Below are 19551 nucleotides of genomic sequence, written 5' to 3' on the forward strand. Positions count from 1 at the left end.
AGCAGCTCGGTTGGCTCGGTCTTGTCGGTCCAATTAGTTGTTGGAGAGCGGATGAGTCCGTCCCCACGGGTTCCTTGTGCCCCCCCCCCCCCCCCCCCAACTCCCACACAACGATATATGCATTTGCATGCTTTACTTTTTTTTCCCCCCCTTTTTGAGGCTGCACTTTTTCGAGCGTTGATGATATGCTTTTGGCCTCTCTGAAGATGTGGATTCACCCTACAATTATAGGCAATAAGCAGAGCATGCGTGTGCACTAGTATCAGGAAATAGTTCTGATCATACACAGCTATATTGTTGTTGGATGCTATATGAGTGAATGGAGATAGATATGAAGGCACCGTTAAAAAAAAAAAAGAGATAAAGGCCAACAAACAGTTCTGCTGCTCTACTGTCCACCCTCGGTGAGGGTTTGTTGAGGCAAGCAGAGGCAGAGGTGCGTGTAATTGCCCTCCTCTCCTCTCTGCCCAAGCCCTTTTAATGAATGGTGGCAATCTCAAAGCGGCGTTAAAATGGTAACGAGCGTGCGGGTCAGCGGCCGGCCCCAAATAAAGAGCATGCGCCAGATTTACTGTATGGCGTCCCCAGCCGTTAGACCGGTCGTTGAATGGAGGTAATTGGCAATATTTGGACGAATGGAGCGATTTATTTTTGGTGCATTGGTGCTTTTACTCAAAGGAATGTTGGGAATTGGTAGTGGGAAGATCAGGAAAGGATCCGTACGAACAAGCAATGTGTCCAGTTTCTTTACTTATACATTTAAAAAAAACAACAACATACTGTAATGACATAATTCAATAGAATGTAAAGAATTAAATGGTGTGGCTCATTCTTTTGTGCACTTCTCGGCCACCTGGGGGCAGTATAATGATACAATACAGACATACAAGCACATATGGAGATGGTCGCAACTGAGTTTAGAAAGATGCAGTAATATTAGTCATTCTTCATAGAGGATAAAGAATATGTGCCTTTTGAGTATTGTTATATATCTGAATGTGTGTGTGATAGTCAAATCTCTGCTGCTATGATAACAATACTATTCTTTAAGCCATCTATGGCATTTTGCTTTGTTTGTTAGCATTAAGCTAGGAGACATCCATATAAGGCAAATTTCTCTTTGCTTTTTGTGCAGTTTGACATTAAATTTCAGCTGGGAGTGGCATGAAGGTGCAATTGTGTATGGATATATAGAATAATGGCTTGAAATGTTAATGTCTTGACCGCTTTTATTCCAGACTGTGATTAGGTGCTTGTGTGTGTGGTCTGTTTTTTTTTTTTTCCTTCTTAAATGAATGACCGCATTCTTCCTCATAGAGCCCAGCAGCAACTTACATCCTTTCATGCATTTCCTTCCCTCTGTGTTCTGGTCCATGCACAATTGCGCGCAAGCGATGTCAAATGTCCCCGGGACAGGCGACATATTGTCGTTGCCTGGCCGTGATCTTGACTCTCAATGGGCCCTCTTGTGTATCGCGCATGGAGTCACTCCGAGGTCTCGACCGTCCTGTCGACTTCCCTCGCCAATAAAAGTCACTGGACTCATTCTCCCTCATGGCGTACTAACAAAAAGCCACAGTGGAGGATGTCGCGGTTACTCATTTACAATCGAGAACTTAATTATCTCTGTCAAAAGACTGTGAGCTATCCTTCACAGAAATGAATTTAGTACTTTCAGCCCAGTTGTACTAAATCATAAACACAATAGATGGAATTTGATACAGTCTTATGGCCTTATGATGCAATTTGATGCTAGTTTGTGTTGTGGAAACGTAGCCAAGTATGATTTGAAAATTTGAAAGCACATTTCAATAAATAGGGACCCCTTGTGCATTTGATGCAGAAAAGGCATAGGACACAACCAGCCTGCGTTGCTGCCTTCTACATCAACATATCCTATCAGTCAAACCTCTGAGCGCGATGTGCTAGCTGACCCTCTAACACTCTTTACAACATGACAGTGCAAATCCCATCGCTGTCAAAAACAGGAGCTCTTTGAAGGAGCAGTCTGACCCGGTCAACACACACGGGGGTCGAGTTGTGCCGTGGACTGTCATGTCTTATTCATGAAAATACAAAGTTGCTACAAGGCGGATTGAAAAGTGACTCCCTATTTTAAAACGTGTATAGAATAGAATTGAAAGTCGAGTATTCTACCAATTATTCCATCAGTTAATCTAGTCATCAAATAAAACTTTATTTTGCATTATTGGCTGACGGAACTTTGCTTTGGGTGCTCTGAGACCTGTACTGCCCCATTGCCGTTTGGTGTTCCACAGGGTTCTATTTTGGGGTGCATGCTGTTTTCAATGTATTTGCTGCCACTGAGTTCCATCTTAAGAAAATATGGATTTTCCTATCACTACTATGCAGATGACAGTCAGGTCTATGACCTGTTCAGCAAAAAGGACAGGTTCTCATTGAGACCACGTTTGTTCTGATTGGAGGAAATAAAGGCCTTGATGGCACCCCACAGAAGATATTTATTTACTTATTCACTTACCTAGTACTTATGTTATTAATTGATTATTTATTTTGTTATTTACTTACCTACTTATATTTATTAATGTATTTATTTTTGTTTTACCTGTCTTTATTGCATGACTTGTTTCTCCTCCATGCACAGTACTTTGAATGCAGCAAGTGGTTGTTTTAAAGTATTTTATAAATAAAATTGAGTTGAGTTGAGAATTATAAAACAGTCAGATGTGCATGTGGGTTGAAGGTACCATCCTCACGTTCCACTGTAGTAACTGTAACTGACTTTTTGTATAGGTTTAAAAGGCCTGGCCTGGTGAGTGATGTGGGTGTCAGAGAATGATCATGTAAAGATGACAGTCTGCATGTGGAGTGACTAATTGAATTAGAGTGATTTGATTATGTGTTGTGTATTGTCATTTTTTTTGTTAGAAATGGCACTGAAATAGTGCAGGTGTTCCAAATACTCTAGATCGGGTCCCCAAAGATGAACGGGAGTTCACTATATATTAAAACATTGAAAGTATATGGCTGTGCTCTTTGTGTGACACTCTGACACCTGAAATAATGGCCTGCAATAATGGGCAAACCCGTGTCTCCCATTCCCATTATTACCGACCATTAGCCATGACAGCTTTGACCCATCCCCAATAATGTGAATTGCGCTTTTGACCTGGTTCTTACCAAGGTTTTATCTGGGAAAAAAAAGCATCTTGTTAAACTGATAGCTGAGCCCACATAGAAGGAGAAGCTTTCGAGTGAGGTTTGAAATGCAAATGCTGGCCAACTAATGTTCTGTGTTCCCTCTCCTCTTGTAGGTCATTCTCATTCTGACCAAGTACTACCACGCCGACTCCACCAAGGTGCTGGAGAGCTCTCTGTGGAGGTAGGCCAAAAACATTTACCTCCTTCCCATCTGTCATGTGATAACCTCATGTTTTGTCCGCCGACTGTGGATCTTGTAAACGGCCGACAGGGACCATATAAGCGCTGAAAAACATCCCGATGCGGTTTGTTCGGTGGTGAGACGAAGCACCAGGAGGCCAATGATGGCACCTGTTTGGGCAGATAATGTATCAGAGTGGAAAGGGGGTCGAGTCAGGCTGCCAAATCCACCTTTCTTGCCTTTGAGTCGCTCCAGGAAAAAAAAAAAAAAAAAAAAAAAAAAAAAAAAAAAAAAGCATCCCACCAGCACCACTTCACAGTGAGAATCTTGTGCGTACTTTCTCATGGAATATTAATTCTCCCTTCCATCTAATCCCTCGCAGATGCGCCAATGCAGAGCCTGACCTTGCAGGTACATTAGAGGAGAATTAATTCTCCTCAATTTCATAAGAGAAAACAGACCAGACATGGTTCATAACTGACACTGGCTAAAATTACATTGTTAGTTTTTTTTGTTTTTTTGTTTTTTTTTAATTTCCCAGAGAGCAAATCATGTGTCTGATGAAGCTACTTAATTTATGCCGTTCCCCCTTTTGGAGAGTTTTAAATGTGGCCTCCCATTAGCTACAAATACAATTCTCCCTGGAAGTCATGGATGAATTATGTGCATATTTTCATATTTTCCTCTTTCGTGTTGATAGTTACTGTGAAAAGATTTTAGTGGAGGAAGAGGAGGAGGAAGGGTGGATGGATGTGGCTCTATGATGTTAGAAAGCTTCAAATCCTCAGCTTGGCACAAAGTAAGGGAATGCAAAAAAAGGGGGGGGGGGGGTGCGAAAAAGTGGCACACTTTTTCAGGCTGCTGACCCCCCCCCCCCGGGGCATGTATGTCTTTCTCGCTCACACATGCGCGCGCGCACACTCGCAACAGTAGTGCGATTTCAGTGTTGCCTGAGGCTGAAGGTTGAAAGCAACTCGGAGCTCAGTCTTCATAAAACATGAAACACACATACTGTACGTAGCCGCTAATCAAAATGTCCTCCTGGACACCCACATGTGTGCGCACACACACAGAATCCATATGCCACAGGGCACACCATTCGCTACACAGTTCATCTTCACTCTTCTTTAAGTACATTTTTCACTTTTGATGTCACTGTGACTTTGAGATGCTGCACCCCTTCTCCAGAACAAAAATAAAAATAAATCATAAGGATAGTCAACATTAAAGCCAAAAGCCCAGTTTATGTTCAGTTTGTGTTTACGGACCTTGCCCTGCCACAAATGGAGAAAAAGCGCAAGTAAATGGTATACCCAACCAAAGTGGTTTGTAATTGGCTATTTATTTGTTGAATTTAACCCTTATTTATCCAGGTAAGGCAATTCACAACAAATTAACTGGTGTTCACTGGACTGTTTTATTATAAGTTACCAGGATGCACCGTGTATGTATTACACACTGGTGGCACTTGTTACACACTAAGTGCACTGATGCGTTTGGGTGGTGGGAGTGGGTTCAAGGCTGGGACAAAGCTGAAGGTGTCACTGCTTAATGTTCAAGAGCTGGTGTTTGGGGGGTGTAAAATTCACAACTTGTCTGTCAAAGAACTTAGAGTGCTTGTACAAGACACACTCAATGCGAAATAAAGATATAAAGGTCAACTATGTGTGTGCATTATATATATATATATATATATATATATATATATATATATATATATATACATATTATTGGACACACATCGTTGGCAGGGTAATAAAGTACAAAGTGAAGTGCGACAGTCACCCTTCTTCAATGTTACAGTCAATATAAAAGAATATCTTGTGTTTTATACGGGAGATATTATCATAATTCATCCCGTTATTACATCCCATAACAGCACTCAACCTTTTCCTGTTAACTCGGCACTTCATCTGCTCGTGGCTGCTGCATCACTCTTGTCTCATTTCCTGGCAACAGCTTGAAATAAAACACAGCCCCCACCTCGCCCCCCCTTGACTAAACTGACATAAAACATGAATCTTCATAAGCGACACATTGCATGTGAAATATCATCTTCTTCAAATTGATCCATCAGTGTTTGGTTTTCCACCAATGGACCTTAATACAGCACACATCAAGCTTAATGCAAGCCCCTAATCATCTCTCACCTCGGCAACAAGAGGCTTTTCATGAAAAGGAAAAAAAAGCGGCCAATGAGGGTCTGCCTGCATTATACTACCATGGCCGTTTTGGGACACTTGGCTCCAATTTGCGTCCTCTTTAGGCTGCCGAAAAAGAAACATCAGCGAGGATTTGCGGTAATCCTCTTTGCCCGATGCTTTCAGATAGAAGCTTCACGCCCCCGACTGTGCAAAGCCACACTGGCTTTTAGCATAGTCCATAATCTAGAATTGTCCAAAATATCTTGAAAGATGGAAAATGAAGATTGTGGGGTAACCAGTTCAAGCCTTTGATTGAATTAAGAGCTGTGACTCAGAGTAAGTAGAAGCAAACACTGTGAATTCATCACAGTGGGTGCGTTCCACAGCCAGTTTGCAACAGAGGCCAAACAGCACACTTTACTCTTACTAAAACATATTGGAAACATGTTTTTGCCTCCTTTGATTTCAATTCAATGGACGTTGAGCTGGTCCTTCTGGTGTGTGCAGTTTGGCTACCTGTTCACAACTGACTCAGTAAATGCAATAATATTGCGTTTGTTAGCAGTAAGCTAAACAGACTGTTGTATGTCATTGTTTTAAATACACAAGGTCTAATTCTCGTATTTTGTTTGCCAGTAAATTTCAACTGGCAATGTCATTTAATAGCTTGAAGGCTCTTTTTTTGAAAAGTTGTTCACTATTTGCCAAACTGCTGCTGGTCTTAAAGTGAGTTGAGGGAACAAGTCGGCGGCCAAAAAGCTGATCACATGAATAAACGTTCAACCTGATCTTCATCTCTTTATCTCTCTTCTCATGTGTCCACTAAAACAATTGCATGAGTGCGTGTCGGATTGTGCTTTCTTGCAGATTGAGCTCAAGCTAATTTCCCAACCATATTATCCCCATGGATTGGTTTTAGATGATTAATTAAAGCACCGTGTCACGTGCAAATTACAGTACACTCGACATAAAAAACGACAACAATAAAAAGTAATGAAATAAGGATTATTGTCACCGTGGGAAGGAAACCTCATATGTCCAAATATGGTCAGTATATTTTTTCACAAATGGAAACTATTGGTCAATTCCATGTCATGTAGTATTTTTACGCGTGAACTAATTTTAAGTCTTAAAATTAACGAGAGCAAATCTCTTTACCCTCTTGAAGGCTCAATTGTCTGAGAACGGTTGTTAAACTCCGCCTCTTCTTCGCTCTGCGGAAGCCATGCAGCATTTTCTCACCTAAAGATTGATACCTTTATGATAACGTGGAAATAGGTTAGATACATTTGAGTTAGCCTGTTTTGTTCAAAATGGAAAATGATCAGCCATGAAGATATGTTTGCTCGCAGATTCATTTACACTTATTAGGGTGCTTAGTCAACTCATCTTTTTATTTATTGCATCGATCATGGCGACAATTCTTATTCAATTTTAAAAGGAAAATCCAAAAGCCCATTTTGCTTTCTAATTTAATCTAAGATGAATTTTTCAATGTATAAATGGCCATTATATTTGCATGTGTTTGTTACTCTTCCATGTGCATCTATTGCCTCCCGTGGGAATCGTCAACATCTTCCTCACTCGGATCTGACACTCGCAGGTGGTCACCGCTGTGTTTTTCCGCGGCGCCGGCAGTTAATTGGCTTATTTGCATACAGTCAGCAGAGCCAGGAGGCGGGTTAATGGCGGTGCGAGTGTGCCGGCCACACGGCGAGACTGGAGGTCATTTCGGAACTGAGTTGGCATGTCGGCTTCAATGGAGAATGTTGCGTTACCGTCGTAGTGTCATAGGTTCCATGTGGATTCAGTCGGAATCAATTCACACGTGCTGTAGCAAATGGAGGCGTCCTACATTTGTGCAAATATGCAGAGGCTTTTTTTTGCGCTATTTTCCTCATTACAAATGGGTAAATTCTAACCGTGCATATAGAATAAATATGTGCTTGTCCCTGACAGAGGACACACACATACGCACTGCTCACTAGGCCTAAATAAAGCTGCAAAGCTAATTAGTTTATGGGCTTATTGATGGGAATGCTTGAACTAGATCAGCAGCGATCTTGATTGCATCTGCGGGTGACCCGGCCAAGCCTAATTTGCATTTCCATTTGCGCCAGTGTCCAAAGTATGCTCCTGCGCAAGACAAAGTTGTGTGATAGTTTGAAATGTGATTCTCTTTGTTTTTTATGTTTAGTTTAACAGTAAACTTCAAGTGGCAGTGGCGTTAAACACCTTGAAGCCTCACTTTTGAAAAATTGCCTACTATCTGCCAAACTCTTGCTTGTTGTGAAAGGAGTCATTCACCATGCCCATCAATAAAGAGGAGGGACCTTCAAATGTAATATCAGCACAATGAATGACTGTCTCTTTTATACCGCACAGATTTAATTAAAATTTTCTAAAAAATAGGAATGAAGTGATTGCGGTTGTGTTCAACCATTGTGTCAGTCAGACAAGGAGCAGTCAGTTTTTCCTGATGAGTCTTCAAATTGCTTTTCGGTGCGACAATCCCTGCGGGTACGTTCTCGTGAAGGCTCACCTTTGACCCACAGACACGTGTGGGCATAAGAGGTAGCTGACAGGCGCTGCTTTTTGCAGTGCACAGGTGAAATTGCTGTAATGGATTGGCACGCGCATACTCTCATTCTGGAAATTAGCTCCAGCCCAATTGTGTACTCAGCAAGAATGGGAGGGAAAACGCCTTTAACCAAAAATTGAGATTGCATTGGCAATAAAAGCAAGTCTGTAGTCTGACTCTATATTGATTTGTGACAGTATGTTAAAAATGGCTTTGCCAATTATGCTATTAGGCTACCAATATGTGCAATTTAGAAATTAGTCTTGTCTTAACCTTGAATTTCCAAAGCAAGTCACAAGTTACTGTGACAAAAATCAAGTTGCGCCAAGTCATGACTTCGGTTAAGCAGTCTTTTTTTTTTTTTTTTTTTTTTTTTTTAAGCCACAATGCAATTTCATGCATTAGCTACTTTACACTTTGTTTCGGTACTTGAGTCAGCTATCTCTAATAATTCTACAAAACTACCTGTTTTACAAATGAATCAACGTATGAACCCATTTTTCAAGCCCTAGTTCAAGTTGAGTTTCAAGAATACCAAATAAAAGTCAATTGAAGTCATTAAGTCAAGTCATTTCATTAAGTCCTAAAATAGGCCTTGAGTCAAGTCATGTGACTCAAGTATAGTCACCCGGCATTCTTATGTAGTGACTTGCTCATCTGCCCTTCATGCATCCATGCTGATGGCGGAGCTTCTACATCACCGATAAAGAACAGCTTTAACAAAACCCGGCGATTGGCCGCAAGCCACGTCTTTGTCATGATACGTGGAGCATGGATGTGGTGGATGGACCCAAAGGCGGAGAAATACGGCTGGGAGATAAACAGGAATGAGAATAACTTTATTTACTGGAACCAAGTAAAAGACCGGATGGGATGTGAGCGGACTGTTTGCCATGACTGGACTGAATGTGGACAGGAAGGGGCATGACGTGGACAAACTTGGCATGACGTGGATAGACTTGGCAGGACAGACTTGGCATGACGTGGACAGACTTGGCAGGACGTGGACAGACTTGGCAGGACAGACTTGGCAGGACAGCCTTGGCAGGACAGACTTGGCAGGACGTGGGCAGACTAGGGCTGGACGTGGAGAGACACTTGGCTTGGAAGTGGTGAGACACTTGAGTTGACGGTGAGAAACTTGACCAGACGTTGAGAAACTTGACCAGACGTAGAGACACTTGACCAGACGTAGACACTACTAAACACAGCTTAGCATCTTTACAGATACACAGGTGGATGAGGTTAACTATGATGAGACTAGGGGAGACAAAACCGGAAAAAAAGACAACATAAACACCCAAAACTAAACCAAAATCGAAACATGACAGTCTTCAGCTCGGGGAATTGCCGGCCAAGTTTGGTTGCTCCTTTTTTATCTCCTCGCGGGCGACTTTGCGCACGCCAACGCCAGAGTCCAAATTCACACGTTCAAAGCGTACATAAACATGCCAAATGTTTGGTGCGAAGTGAAAGATGAACGTGCGCCGATCAGTCACTCGCTTCGTTTATGTCTCTGGCGGGACGCGGTGAGGACAGATTGACTGTCGCGCGGCGCCTGTGAGGGTATTTCTTCCAGTGCAAAGAGCTGTCGTGAGGCCAATCCGTCACTGGAACGAGAGTAAAGTGGCACCAACACAATTTTTTTTTTTTTTTGTTTTTTTTTTTTTTTTTTTGTTTTTTTTTTTAGCCTGAGCAATTACCTTTGCCGCTGTGAGTCAAAACAAAAGCACTACTCGGCTGCTAATTCGTCACTTCCTCAATGAGAAATACGAGGAGCGTTATCATGTAAACTGAACTAATGCTGACACAAATGCTTTTGGGAATCCCACAATCAAGCTCAGTAAACAATAGCCTGGGAAGCAAAGGATGTCAGGGAGGGTGATTCCCTCACATGTGGGCAAGGAGCACCACAGCCCATGATGCGCTTTGCAGGTGATCATGGGTGGACTGGGAAAGAAATCCCGCCCAAAAAATATTCTTCATTGGGGTTGAGACGACGAATGACATGTGGCCCGCCAGGCCTATAACGCGCTGGGGGAAACCCTGAATTTTGGATTTAAGGCGTTTCAAGTCATTCCAGTCAAGTAAGTCAAGGTAGCACTTTGCAACCTTATCAAATGTCAGGCCTGATTTCTACTGACAGGACCCGACTTGTCGTTTTTGGCCGTCGTCTGCTGGCTCTCGCATGAGCGACCTTGACGTTCTGTATGAGGACATTACACTCTGAATCAGCGCCTGTCGTCTCCCTAAAGTGCATCCGTATTTCTCTCTCTTTCTCAAGTGAAAGAGAAGAAGAAGAGAGAGAGGGAAAAAAAACGGCGGTTTGGCCCTCGGCGTATCACGCACACGCGCAGACACAAGAGCACAACAACTTTTCTCTTTCCGTTTTTCATGCCGTTTTGATTTCAGCTGCTCGCTCTTTTTATCCTCAGGCTTGATTCTCATCGTTTTAGCGCTCTTGAAGAGACATTCCCGAATGGAATAATGACACAAAAATGGAAGCCTAATGGCAATCGCAGTGTTGCATTTGTACCTCACTTCGCACACATTAATTTTGCATTTCAAGCACTTTCAAAAGAAATCCCCACACTGGATTTAAATAAAGTGGAGCTGCTTTCTTGGAAATAGCGCCATGTTGTTTGTGGTTCAGTAAAATGAAACAGCTGATGTGACATTACCCGATATATTTTTGTTGTTGCAGCAAGTAAGTGTCATGGCCGTGTGTAAAAACTAAGGGCAGTACAGCGAACCAAAGCAATACTTGGAAATAACTTTTAATATCACTGTGACAAGCCCAGTGGGTGAGTAGCTACGCAGTTAACTTGAAAGTCCAGATAATGAGCTTTTGAAGATTTAGGAGGGGTTTTGGTTCAGGTTATGTAATACAGATAACAACCCGAAGACTGCATATTCTAAGTTGAACTATTTGCTGGACGACAGAAAGATCAAGTACACAGCTGTGGGTCCTGTTGTGCTGAATATGGAAGAAGGTCTAATCTGTCCATTATGGTTCCTAATCTTAGACTGTCTTGGTTGCATCCCTGCCCAGGTCACAGCGACAAAACGACCCAGCTCAAGTCACGTATGTAATTATTAAGAGTCCTAATGTAACAGAACCCACACCCAAAACCGCCAAGGCTGAACTCATGGTCAGGACAGAAGACTGAGAGAGGTTTCCTGGGAGAACGATAAGGGGGCGGAAGAGTGATTGCGGGGTCTTAAATAGGTGGGTGTGACTGACTGGCTGTGACAGTCGTTAAGTGTGCAAGGGTCAGTGGCTGTCTGTAATTCGTCCGTGATTGTCTAGTTCCGTCTATTTGAGCCACATGGCTTAAAAAGAACCCATCATCATTATCATTATCATTTCTGTTATAGGATGACTCTTAATCACTCTTATTAGAGGCGTCAACAATTCTAAATGACTCACTGAATCCACCCTCCTTTGTAACCCTCGTTGTCAGCAGCGTCTTTTTATGATGCTTTTCTTTCTTCCTAATATTTACCTGATTATTATACATTATAGACTAAAATGACTTTGTTGAGGCTTCCTAATGGCTAAAATTGCCGACCAGTGAGAGACTAAAAGCCATCATTGTGCTCAGAGGTGAATGGAGCTCTTCTCTTGCGGGGACGGCGTCACGTCCGCAAGTCTCGTATTAAGGCATTCACGTCTCGCCGTGCGAACGAGTAAAATCATCTCGTCCTTAACCAGGTTTCATGTGCGAGCTCATTTTCTTTCATCAAGGCCTTCCGGGCACGGCTCTATTTAACTCCGCCACATCCCCTCGCCTCCGGGTTTTGGAGTGCGAAATGGAAATACACTCCCATTCTCCTATTGATACCTCAGTTTAAAGTAATCCATGGTAATCCTCATTTGTTGCTGGCAGACTGGGGCGCTCGCCAACATTCGACTGCCAGCGCGATTTTATCAGCTGATTGAGTAGTATGATGAACAAAGGGATTGTTGGCCTCTTTACAATGGTTTTGAACAATGAGATTCATTTTATGTTTGAACTTGTAGCTCTTTAAGCCAGATGTTTGCTCACGTTGCAGGTCCACCGATTATGGCACCACCTACACAAAACTCAACTTGATGCCGGGGACCACCGTTGTGGTGAGCAGCTTCTACATCTGCCCGACCAACAAGAAGAAGGTAGGCGTCGTCATGGGTACCCAAAATGTTTGAGAACCACTGTGTTACAAAGCCGAATCAGGATAATATGTCCTCCTTATTTATGTGCCAATTGTCAATGATTGTGGGAATGCTTCAGCTCGTGCACTTTACCAACTGTGCTCGTTGGCACAGTTGGTAAAGTGCATTGTCCAATAACCAGGAGGTCATAATTTCATAATTTATCTCTCAATGTACTTCTTAAGCATTCCACATGCTTTCAAATCTTAGCATTCAGCTTTCAGCATTCCCACGCAATTTCTAGAAATTGCACTTAATCTAGTTGTAGATGTGATTGGTCCCCGATAGATGTGCTGTCACTACTGAATATTTTTAGAAACGAGTAATCTATCGATTATCCAATCGATTAATTGGATTCATTTTAATTTTGCATTAAAGTGTATTACAAAAACATTCTCCCTCCTGATTACTGTTTATTAACCAGTGATTGATGTTTATTTCGTACTTCGTATTTGTATAGTTTTTTTGTTGTTGTTGTTTTTTTAAGGGGAATTGGTGTTGTACTATGATACCGGTTTGGTCGTTCAAAGTAAAAACAGCTAATGTCTTATTTTGATTACACACCGAAGATAATCAGTTTTCTTTCATCAAGGACTACAGAAATTAGTGAACAATTGCTGTTGATATGCTGAAATCACAGGATTTTAACTATTTTAAATGTAAAAAAAAAAGGCTCCATAATAATAATAATAATAATAATAATAATAATAATAATAATAAATTAAAATAGTTGTTGACTAATTTGACGATGGATTACTTGTTGATTAATTGACTGTTTTTGACAGCTCTGTGACCAAATTGGACCAATGCATTTCACTTTCTGTCCAAGGGCAAATAAATCATGTGAGAGGCTGGGGTACGAGCAGCAATATGGCGTTGACGGCTAATCGATGAAAGGCTGTCATGTGTGTGCGTCACACAAGATGGCATTCAGAGGTGGAGGAGGACAAAATCAAGAGTGCCCAACAAGACTCACGTTGCATTGTGATTGTTCTCTAGAACAAAAAAAACGGTTCCACAATAACATTATCTATCCGTCCATTACTTAATATGGCAGCTTCACACAATGCAGATTATGACATATTATCTTTGACCTCACGTTCACCCTCAATTGCATTATTGTTGTCCTCCTGTGACACGCTGGAGGCCCAGAGGGCCGCAAATAGATCGGCTTGACACACATCCATCGTGTGGATCAATAGACAACTTGTGATGGCTCACCCTGGAGGGGAGACTTGACTCAGATGTAATTGTTGCCCTATGCATTGACGAAGAAGAAGAGTTCTTTGTTAATCTGTCGAATTATATGCTTGACGGATATCAAACCAGGACTGTAGTGGCAGTGGTGGCTAACTATTCCAAGTGTCTGAATTTCAAGTCTGGACCGGATCCATATATAAAGGAGCTCATGGGAGCTGTGTGCCTTTACAACATGTCAGATTCCTTCCTCGACCCGACTAGAGATAAAAGTGACAGTGGTTGCTATCTTATTGACATATTTAGATCCGCCAGTGGGCTCGACGTGATGAATACCTTGACTTTGCCGAGCGCATTTGTCAAGGTTGAAAAGTGGCCCGCGCTCAAGCGCGAGCGCAGGAAGCGTACGTGAGCAAGTCTTGAGTGTCAAACTGAATGAAGAGACACGCTTTCCTCTCGCCCTTCCCCGACAAATGCAAATGAGGGATGGAAATTGATTGAACACAAGCGATTAGCATGTGTGTTGCGTGCGCGTGTGTGTGACAAAACTGAACGATTGCATTGACGAATGACGAGAGACGGGAAAGACCGACTGATGACTTCCTCTGGAGGCAAGAGCGTCGCGTTAAAAGGCGTTTGTATGTTCACCTCATTTGCATACTTGCATGAGTGCATCGATGCAGCGTAACATTGTTTTGTAGTGGGACTGCACATGACAATGACCAATGTTGCTAAGTTTGTTTGTTGCAAAGTGTATGCTACATGTGAAATGGGCGTTAAAGGGATCATGTTAATTACAAATAACAGTGGATTGCAAATTGAGCCTTGTGGTATGCCAGCTACTGTGACTTCAAACTAGTACAAATAATTTCTCTTATCTCAGCAGGTAGCTTTAAAATCTCAAAAATCTTTGGTGTTTTAATAACTACATCATAAAATGTATAAATAAATACTAAAATATAAATATCTAAATAAATAGCTATGTTTACTTGTTCAAATTCTCTCAATTTGCTTAAATTAGTTTAGTCCTTTCATGACTTCCCCCCCTGTCATGATGGTCTGTGGAGCGAGTGGATGAGGGGAGGTGGGCCCATTGGCGGAAGAGCAAGACCGAGAGACAAACCGGAATGAGAATAACTTTATTGACTGGAACCAAGTAGACACACTGTTGGACGAGGTTAACTATGACGAGACTAGGGGCGACAACAGACAACATAAACACCCCAAACTAAACCAAAACCCAACCCCCCCAAAACTGAAACATGACACCCCCCTTGTTTAACTCTATTTTTTTGCAGTGTAAAACGGAATACAAAGTGTCCTACATGAACAGAATGTCTACTCACAGCTAGCCCTCTGCCATCAGTCTAATTTTCACTCCAGCCGGCCTCTCTCAATGTGGTGGCGAGAAAGCGTGTGCGAGTGTGACGGGAAGAGCGCCAGTGATAAAAAGGCAAAATCTACAACTGTAAAATTGATCTTTTTCTTCTGGTGTGTGTGTGTCTGCATATAAATTGATACATTTGCCTGCCATTGAATTAGACATTGGACCTGCACGACATAGATTCGGGCCAACCGGAGGTGGCCTTCAAGTACAAGATATTCCAAGTGGAAAGGAAGTAGGGTATGTTAAAGTGAAGATTATTTTTATTATCAGCTATATATAGAGTGAGTGTATGTGTGTTTGTGTTTGCCTTTAAATGGGATGTTAGGAGCCGTAGACTCCTTTTAGCTCGGAGAGGCTTTTGAGGTCCCTGACTTGCATTACACGCGCACGCGATTGAGCAATGCGGTTGCCGTGGTAACAGACGTGTCGGCCCAACCTGCGTCCATGCCAATCTCCTCGGGTGTCGCCGTTGTTTCCGAGCATTTTGGAAGTCTGTAAGTGGGTGAGCGTTTTTGTGGCTCGATTGATGGATGTATGGGATTATATGATTTAATAATTAAGATATCATTTTTATTACTTACATCCTCACGTGTGGCTTTTAAAGGTGAGTGTATTTGTTTGTTGTTGCCTCAGGTTAGCCACTAGCTGTTAAGTGGCTAGTCATTTTCCAGTCTGCACGTTGAGCGGCTGGGGATGGATTTAGCCCGTGGACCTTGAGTTTGACACCCGTGCCAAAGTTTGACAGGTGTCTTGAAAATGCCTTTCTCTTCGAGTCCAACCGAGGCTATCACACTGACCAGCTTTTTATTTTTGACAACATGCCCCCTCCCCCCCAACACCCCCACCCCCCAACATCCTCTGCCATGTTCCCACTTGGCCACCTTGGCACACAAACATGCCGCAGGCACACCGACATCATTCAGACGCACTCCACTCCTGACGGCAAACTGTCAGCGTCACGCCCGTCGAGCGGTCTTGTCATCCTCGGCCTTTTGAAGAGCAGAGCGCGGTGACGGGTAAGGGGAGGAGGCAGACAGGCGATGAAGAGGTGACGGAGGAGAGTTGTGTCTGTGCGCTGGCAGAGGACAAATGAAGGAAGCGACGTTGTTGCATTAGTGGAAATTAGCAGTGGTGGGCTGTTCTGACCTAAATCTACTAGATTCAAATATTTGTTCTATGAAATTGTATTAATGTATTCCTAATAGTCTATTCATTTCATTTCGTACCACCGTCAGATTTCAGCCTTTGGGTTGTCATTTCAATCTTTTCTGCTTAAGGCCTTCAGATATTAGCAATAGGGGTGTTCTTTAGCCATTTGGATATCAAATTCATCTCCTATGATTAGGGATATCACGATACCAGAAATTTAGTAGTCGATGCCGATACCATTGAAATTCCACGATTCTCGATGCCATTTCGATACCATAGTAAAAAAATAGAAAATAAACAATAAATCCTTTATTAGAAGTGAACAAACAACACCACTGTGTGCTTAAACCAACCAATTGGCATGTAGCATTAAAGCATTAAAATAAAATACTGTGTATTAAAGTATTAAACAATAGAGTAAACAATAAAATAAAATCCTGTGCAGGCTAGCTTTAAGTATTAACCACTAAAATAAAACAAAAAAATGCATCACAGTGCATGTACAGGACTGTCTCAGAAAATTAGAATATTGTGATAAAGTCCATTATTTTCTGTAATGCAATTAAATAGGCAAAAATGCCATACATTCTGGATTCATTACAAATCCACTGAAATATTGCAAGCCTTTTATTATTTTAATATTGCTGAAAATTGCCAGAAGTATGAATAAATAAATCTGTACATTTAATAGTGAATCTGTCCGTCGAAAGGGGGAGACGTGAAGCCGACTGCATTTATTTCCTTCATTTGAACTGAGCGACCGTGCCACATCGCTGCAGTTTCAAAACACAAGGAAGAATCCGCTTTCCTCAGAGCAATCACGTCTTCCTAATAGCCAAGCAAGCCGCGTTGAATCAATCAGCATTCCATCAACAATAACAAACAAGCTGATAGCTTCTGAAGGGCTCATTTCATGCTTGCTGAGCCTTTACGGACAACACGGCGTCCTCTTGTCGCCCGTCACCTAATTACCCTTTTTTTTGTCGTCTGCTCACTAAAAGGCACTGAAGTGGCCGAAGCCAATGGCGCGGCATGTAATGGCCCTCTCGTAGCCACAAAGCGATCCCAGATGGAGTGAGCGTCGCAGAATCCCGAGTCACGTTTTTTTTTTTTTTTTTTTTTTTTTTTTTTTTTTTTTTTTTTTTAAATAAGACAGCCTTATCAGCTGAATGAACGAACGCAAGCTATTTATGTATTTTTAGCGGAGCGCTCTGTGAGGTCGCTCAGAGTTGAGGGATAATAAAGAGGAGTCAGAGCCGCGAGACAGAAAACTGTGCCGAGGCTAATGAGGCTTCGTTAACGGCGGGTAATTGGCGCTTTAACCTCGGACTCGCCGGCAGGGAGGCATCATTTGTGTTCCTCCGCCAAACACACTTCAGGTCACCAAACTTGCGGACGCGAATGGAAATCAAGAAGGAGGGAGGAAGATTTTTGTTTAAATCAAATACAAGTTGGCCTCAAATGGATTTTTGCTCTCTTCACCCAATCAACACACTTGAATGCTTTGATAGATGGCTCAGGAGGCCAATAAATGAGCTGCCAAGCCAAGACAAATCAGGGATGAAAGACTTTTTTTTTTTTTTTTCTTTTGCCGCTCCTTATCTCGAGGCTTGAATAAAAAAATGTTCATTTATTTCAATATGCACGCATGATTAGCACATACAATAAGCACTTCATCTTTATTTTGATATATGTATCTATTTTCATTTCATAGGCTACAATTTAAACGAGAGAAGCTTTGATGTTTCACAGATGGGACTATTTTCCAAATTGTTTTGGAAGCAAATCTACGTATCATGAAAGATTCAGGTGCTTTCTGCATTTTTTAAAACGTAGAAAGGACAAACATGACCTCATTCTAACATGAGTCTAAAAAGTAACAAGTAAGACATGGAGCTCCAAATGTCACCATGAGGCTTTGTTAGCATGATTCAAACTCTTCAAGCCTTCACCTGACTGTCTCCTCGGATAAAAACCAGCTCGGCCTCCCTCCAACGAGCCAAATAATGAGCAGCTCGCAGCTGCCGGCTGCTCGCTATTCCGCCAGCTGCGCGCAACTGCAGACGTCGGTTTGTAAAAAAGAAAAAGAAGAATCCATTTTTGCTCAACGAGGGTATTCGTTTAATTCACTTCACGGCATTTAGCTCGTAATATTGTCTGACTCTGTGGCTGGTTGTCGACAGCACATGCAAACAATGCGTGATTACAAGGCTTTGCTTTGCATTTATGAATATGTAGTAGTTTACCTGCAAGTGTGGAGTGTACATTTGCATCTTTTCATGGCTGCTGTGCTTGTCGGTACATTCTGTACGTGCGGTAAAAACACAAACAACTATAGCATAAATGCTTCTGATCAGACTCTAAAAACAGTTGGGTCAAAAATAACACAATTATGGGTCAAAAATGGACAGCTACTCTAACTTGGGTCAATTTGACCCAACTTTGGGTTTAAAAAAATAAATAAAAAAAATGGCCCAATTGAAACGACCCAGAAAGTTGGATCAGATCTTCTCCTTGGGTCAATTTGAGTTGTTTTGCACAAAAAAAGGTCCTTTTGTAACAACAACAACCCATAAGGTTGGGTTGGATCCTCTACTTGGTTAAAAAAATGGGGCCATTTTGTACAAAACAACCCAGAAAGTTGGGTCAAATTGACCCATAAAGTTGCTTGGTCCATTTCTGATCCATAATTTTGTTAACTTAGACCCAACTGTTTTTAGGGTGCATTTTGACCTAGTTACTAGGTTACGTCCAGGGAGGCTTAGCTGCCTGTGACCTGAAAACTGAAAAAAACAAAAATCACCGAAAGACTTCTAGAACATCAGAGGTTTATATGGGGTTAATCAGAGGCACTTTAAATGGTGGCAGGTGTGGGCTGACTCCCAGTTTTTATCCATTTCATCACATCTGTAGAGTGTGAAAGCTCTCTGTCTGATTACATCGCCTTTTTAAAAGTATCTGATTGATTGATTTGACTGATTGATTGCTTGTACATGTGAACTAGCTGGCGGCTCCTCCGCAGGCAGCCTGACAGTCTAATTAGGCTCGCCGCTTCTGCTTAGAGATGATTGGCAGAGGCGTTGCTATCACTGACAGCATCCTGCTGCCTCCATATGGCTGTTGTCTGTCAAAATACTAGAATAGATGCCCTTTTTTTTCCATATGCCACACATTTATTTTGCTACTATTACTCCGATGTGTGCTGTGACTTTTGTCCCGATTTGAATTCAATTGTGTGCTGTTAAATTTAAAGAGATACTTCACTTATTTAGCCATTTTTGGCAGTCAAACATTAATATTTTGCCTATAATAAATTTGATATTTTCATTATTTTTCATGTCCAATTACTACCTTTAAAAACACATTTTCAACTTGCTGTCGACTGAAAATGACATCACAAGGACTCAGGTAACCAATCACAGCTCAGCTTGTGAATGTCACATGACCAAATCTAGAAAACAGGTGAGCTGGTGATTGGTTATCTGAGTCCTTGTGATGTCATTTTCAGTCGACAGCAAGTTGCAAAATGTGTTT

At 41.9% G+C, this 19551-nt stretch overlaps 2 protein-coding genes across 4 annotated transcripts in view; both read left to right on the top strand.

Moving 5' to 3' along the window:
• Positions 1–12156, top strand: part of tada2b (transcriptional adaptor 2B) — a 52460-nt gene extending 40304 nt beyond the window's left edge. For both annotated transcript variants that reach the window (XM_077499085.1, XM_077499086.1), the window contains 2 exons: positions 3297–3364; positions 12146–12156. The gene's annotated coding sequence lies outside the window, so the exon portion shown is untranslated. The remainder of the gene's footprint in view (positions 1–3296; positions 3365–12145) is intronic.
• Positions 1–19551, top strand: part of sorcs2 (sortilin-related VPS10 domain containing receptor 2) — a 75916-nt gene that overhangs the window by 31841 nt on the left and 24524 nt on the right. For both annotated transcript variants that reach the window (XM_077499084.1, XM_077499083.1), the window contains exons 2-3: positions 3297–3364; positions 12146–12245. In XM_077499084.1, the coding sequence (XP_077355210.1) occupies positions 3297–3364; positions 12146–12245 (168 nt within the window). The remainder of the gene's footprint in view (positions 1–3296; positions 3365–12145; positions 12246–19551) is intronic.

This window comes from Festucalex cinctus, chromosome 16, assembly GCF_051991245.1.
Source record: "Festucalex cinctus isolate MCC-2025b chromosome 16, RoL_Fcin_1.0, whole genome shotgun sequence".
NCBI lineage: Eukaryota > Metazoa > Chordata > Actinopteri > Syngnathiformes > Syngnathidae > Festucalex > Festucalex cinctus.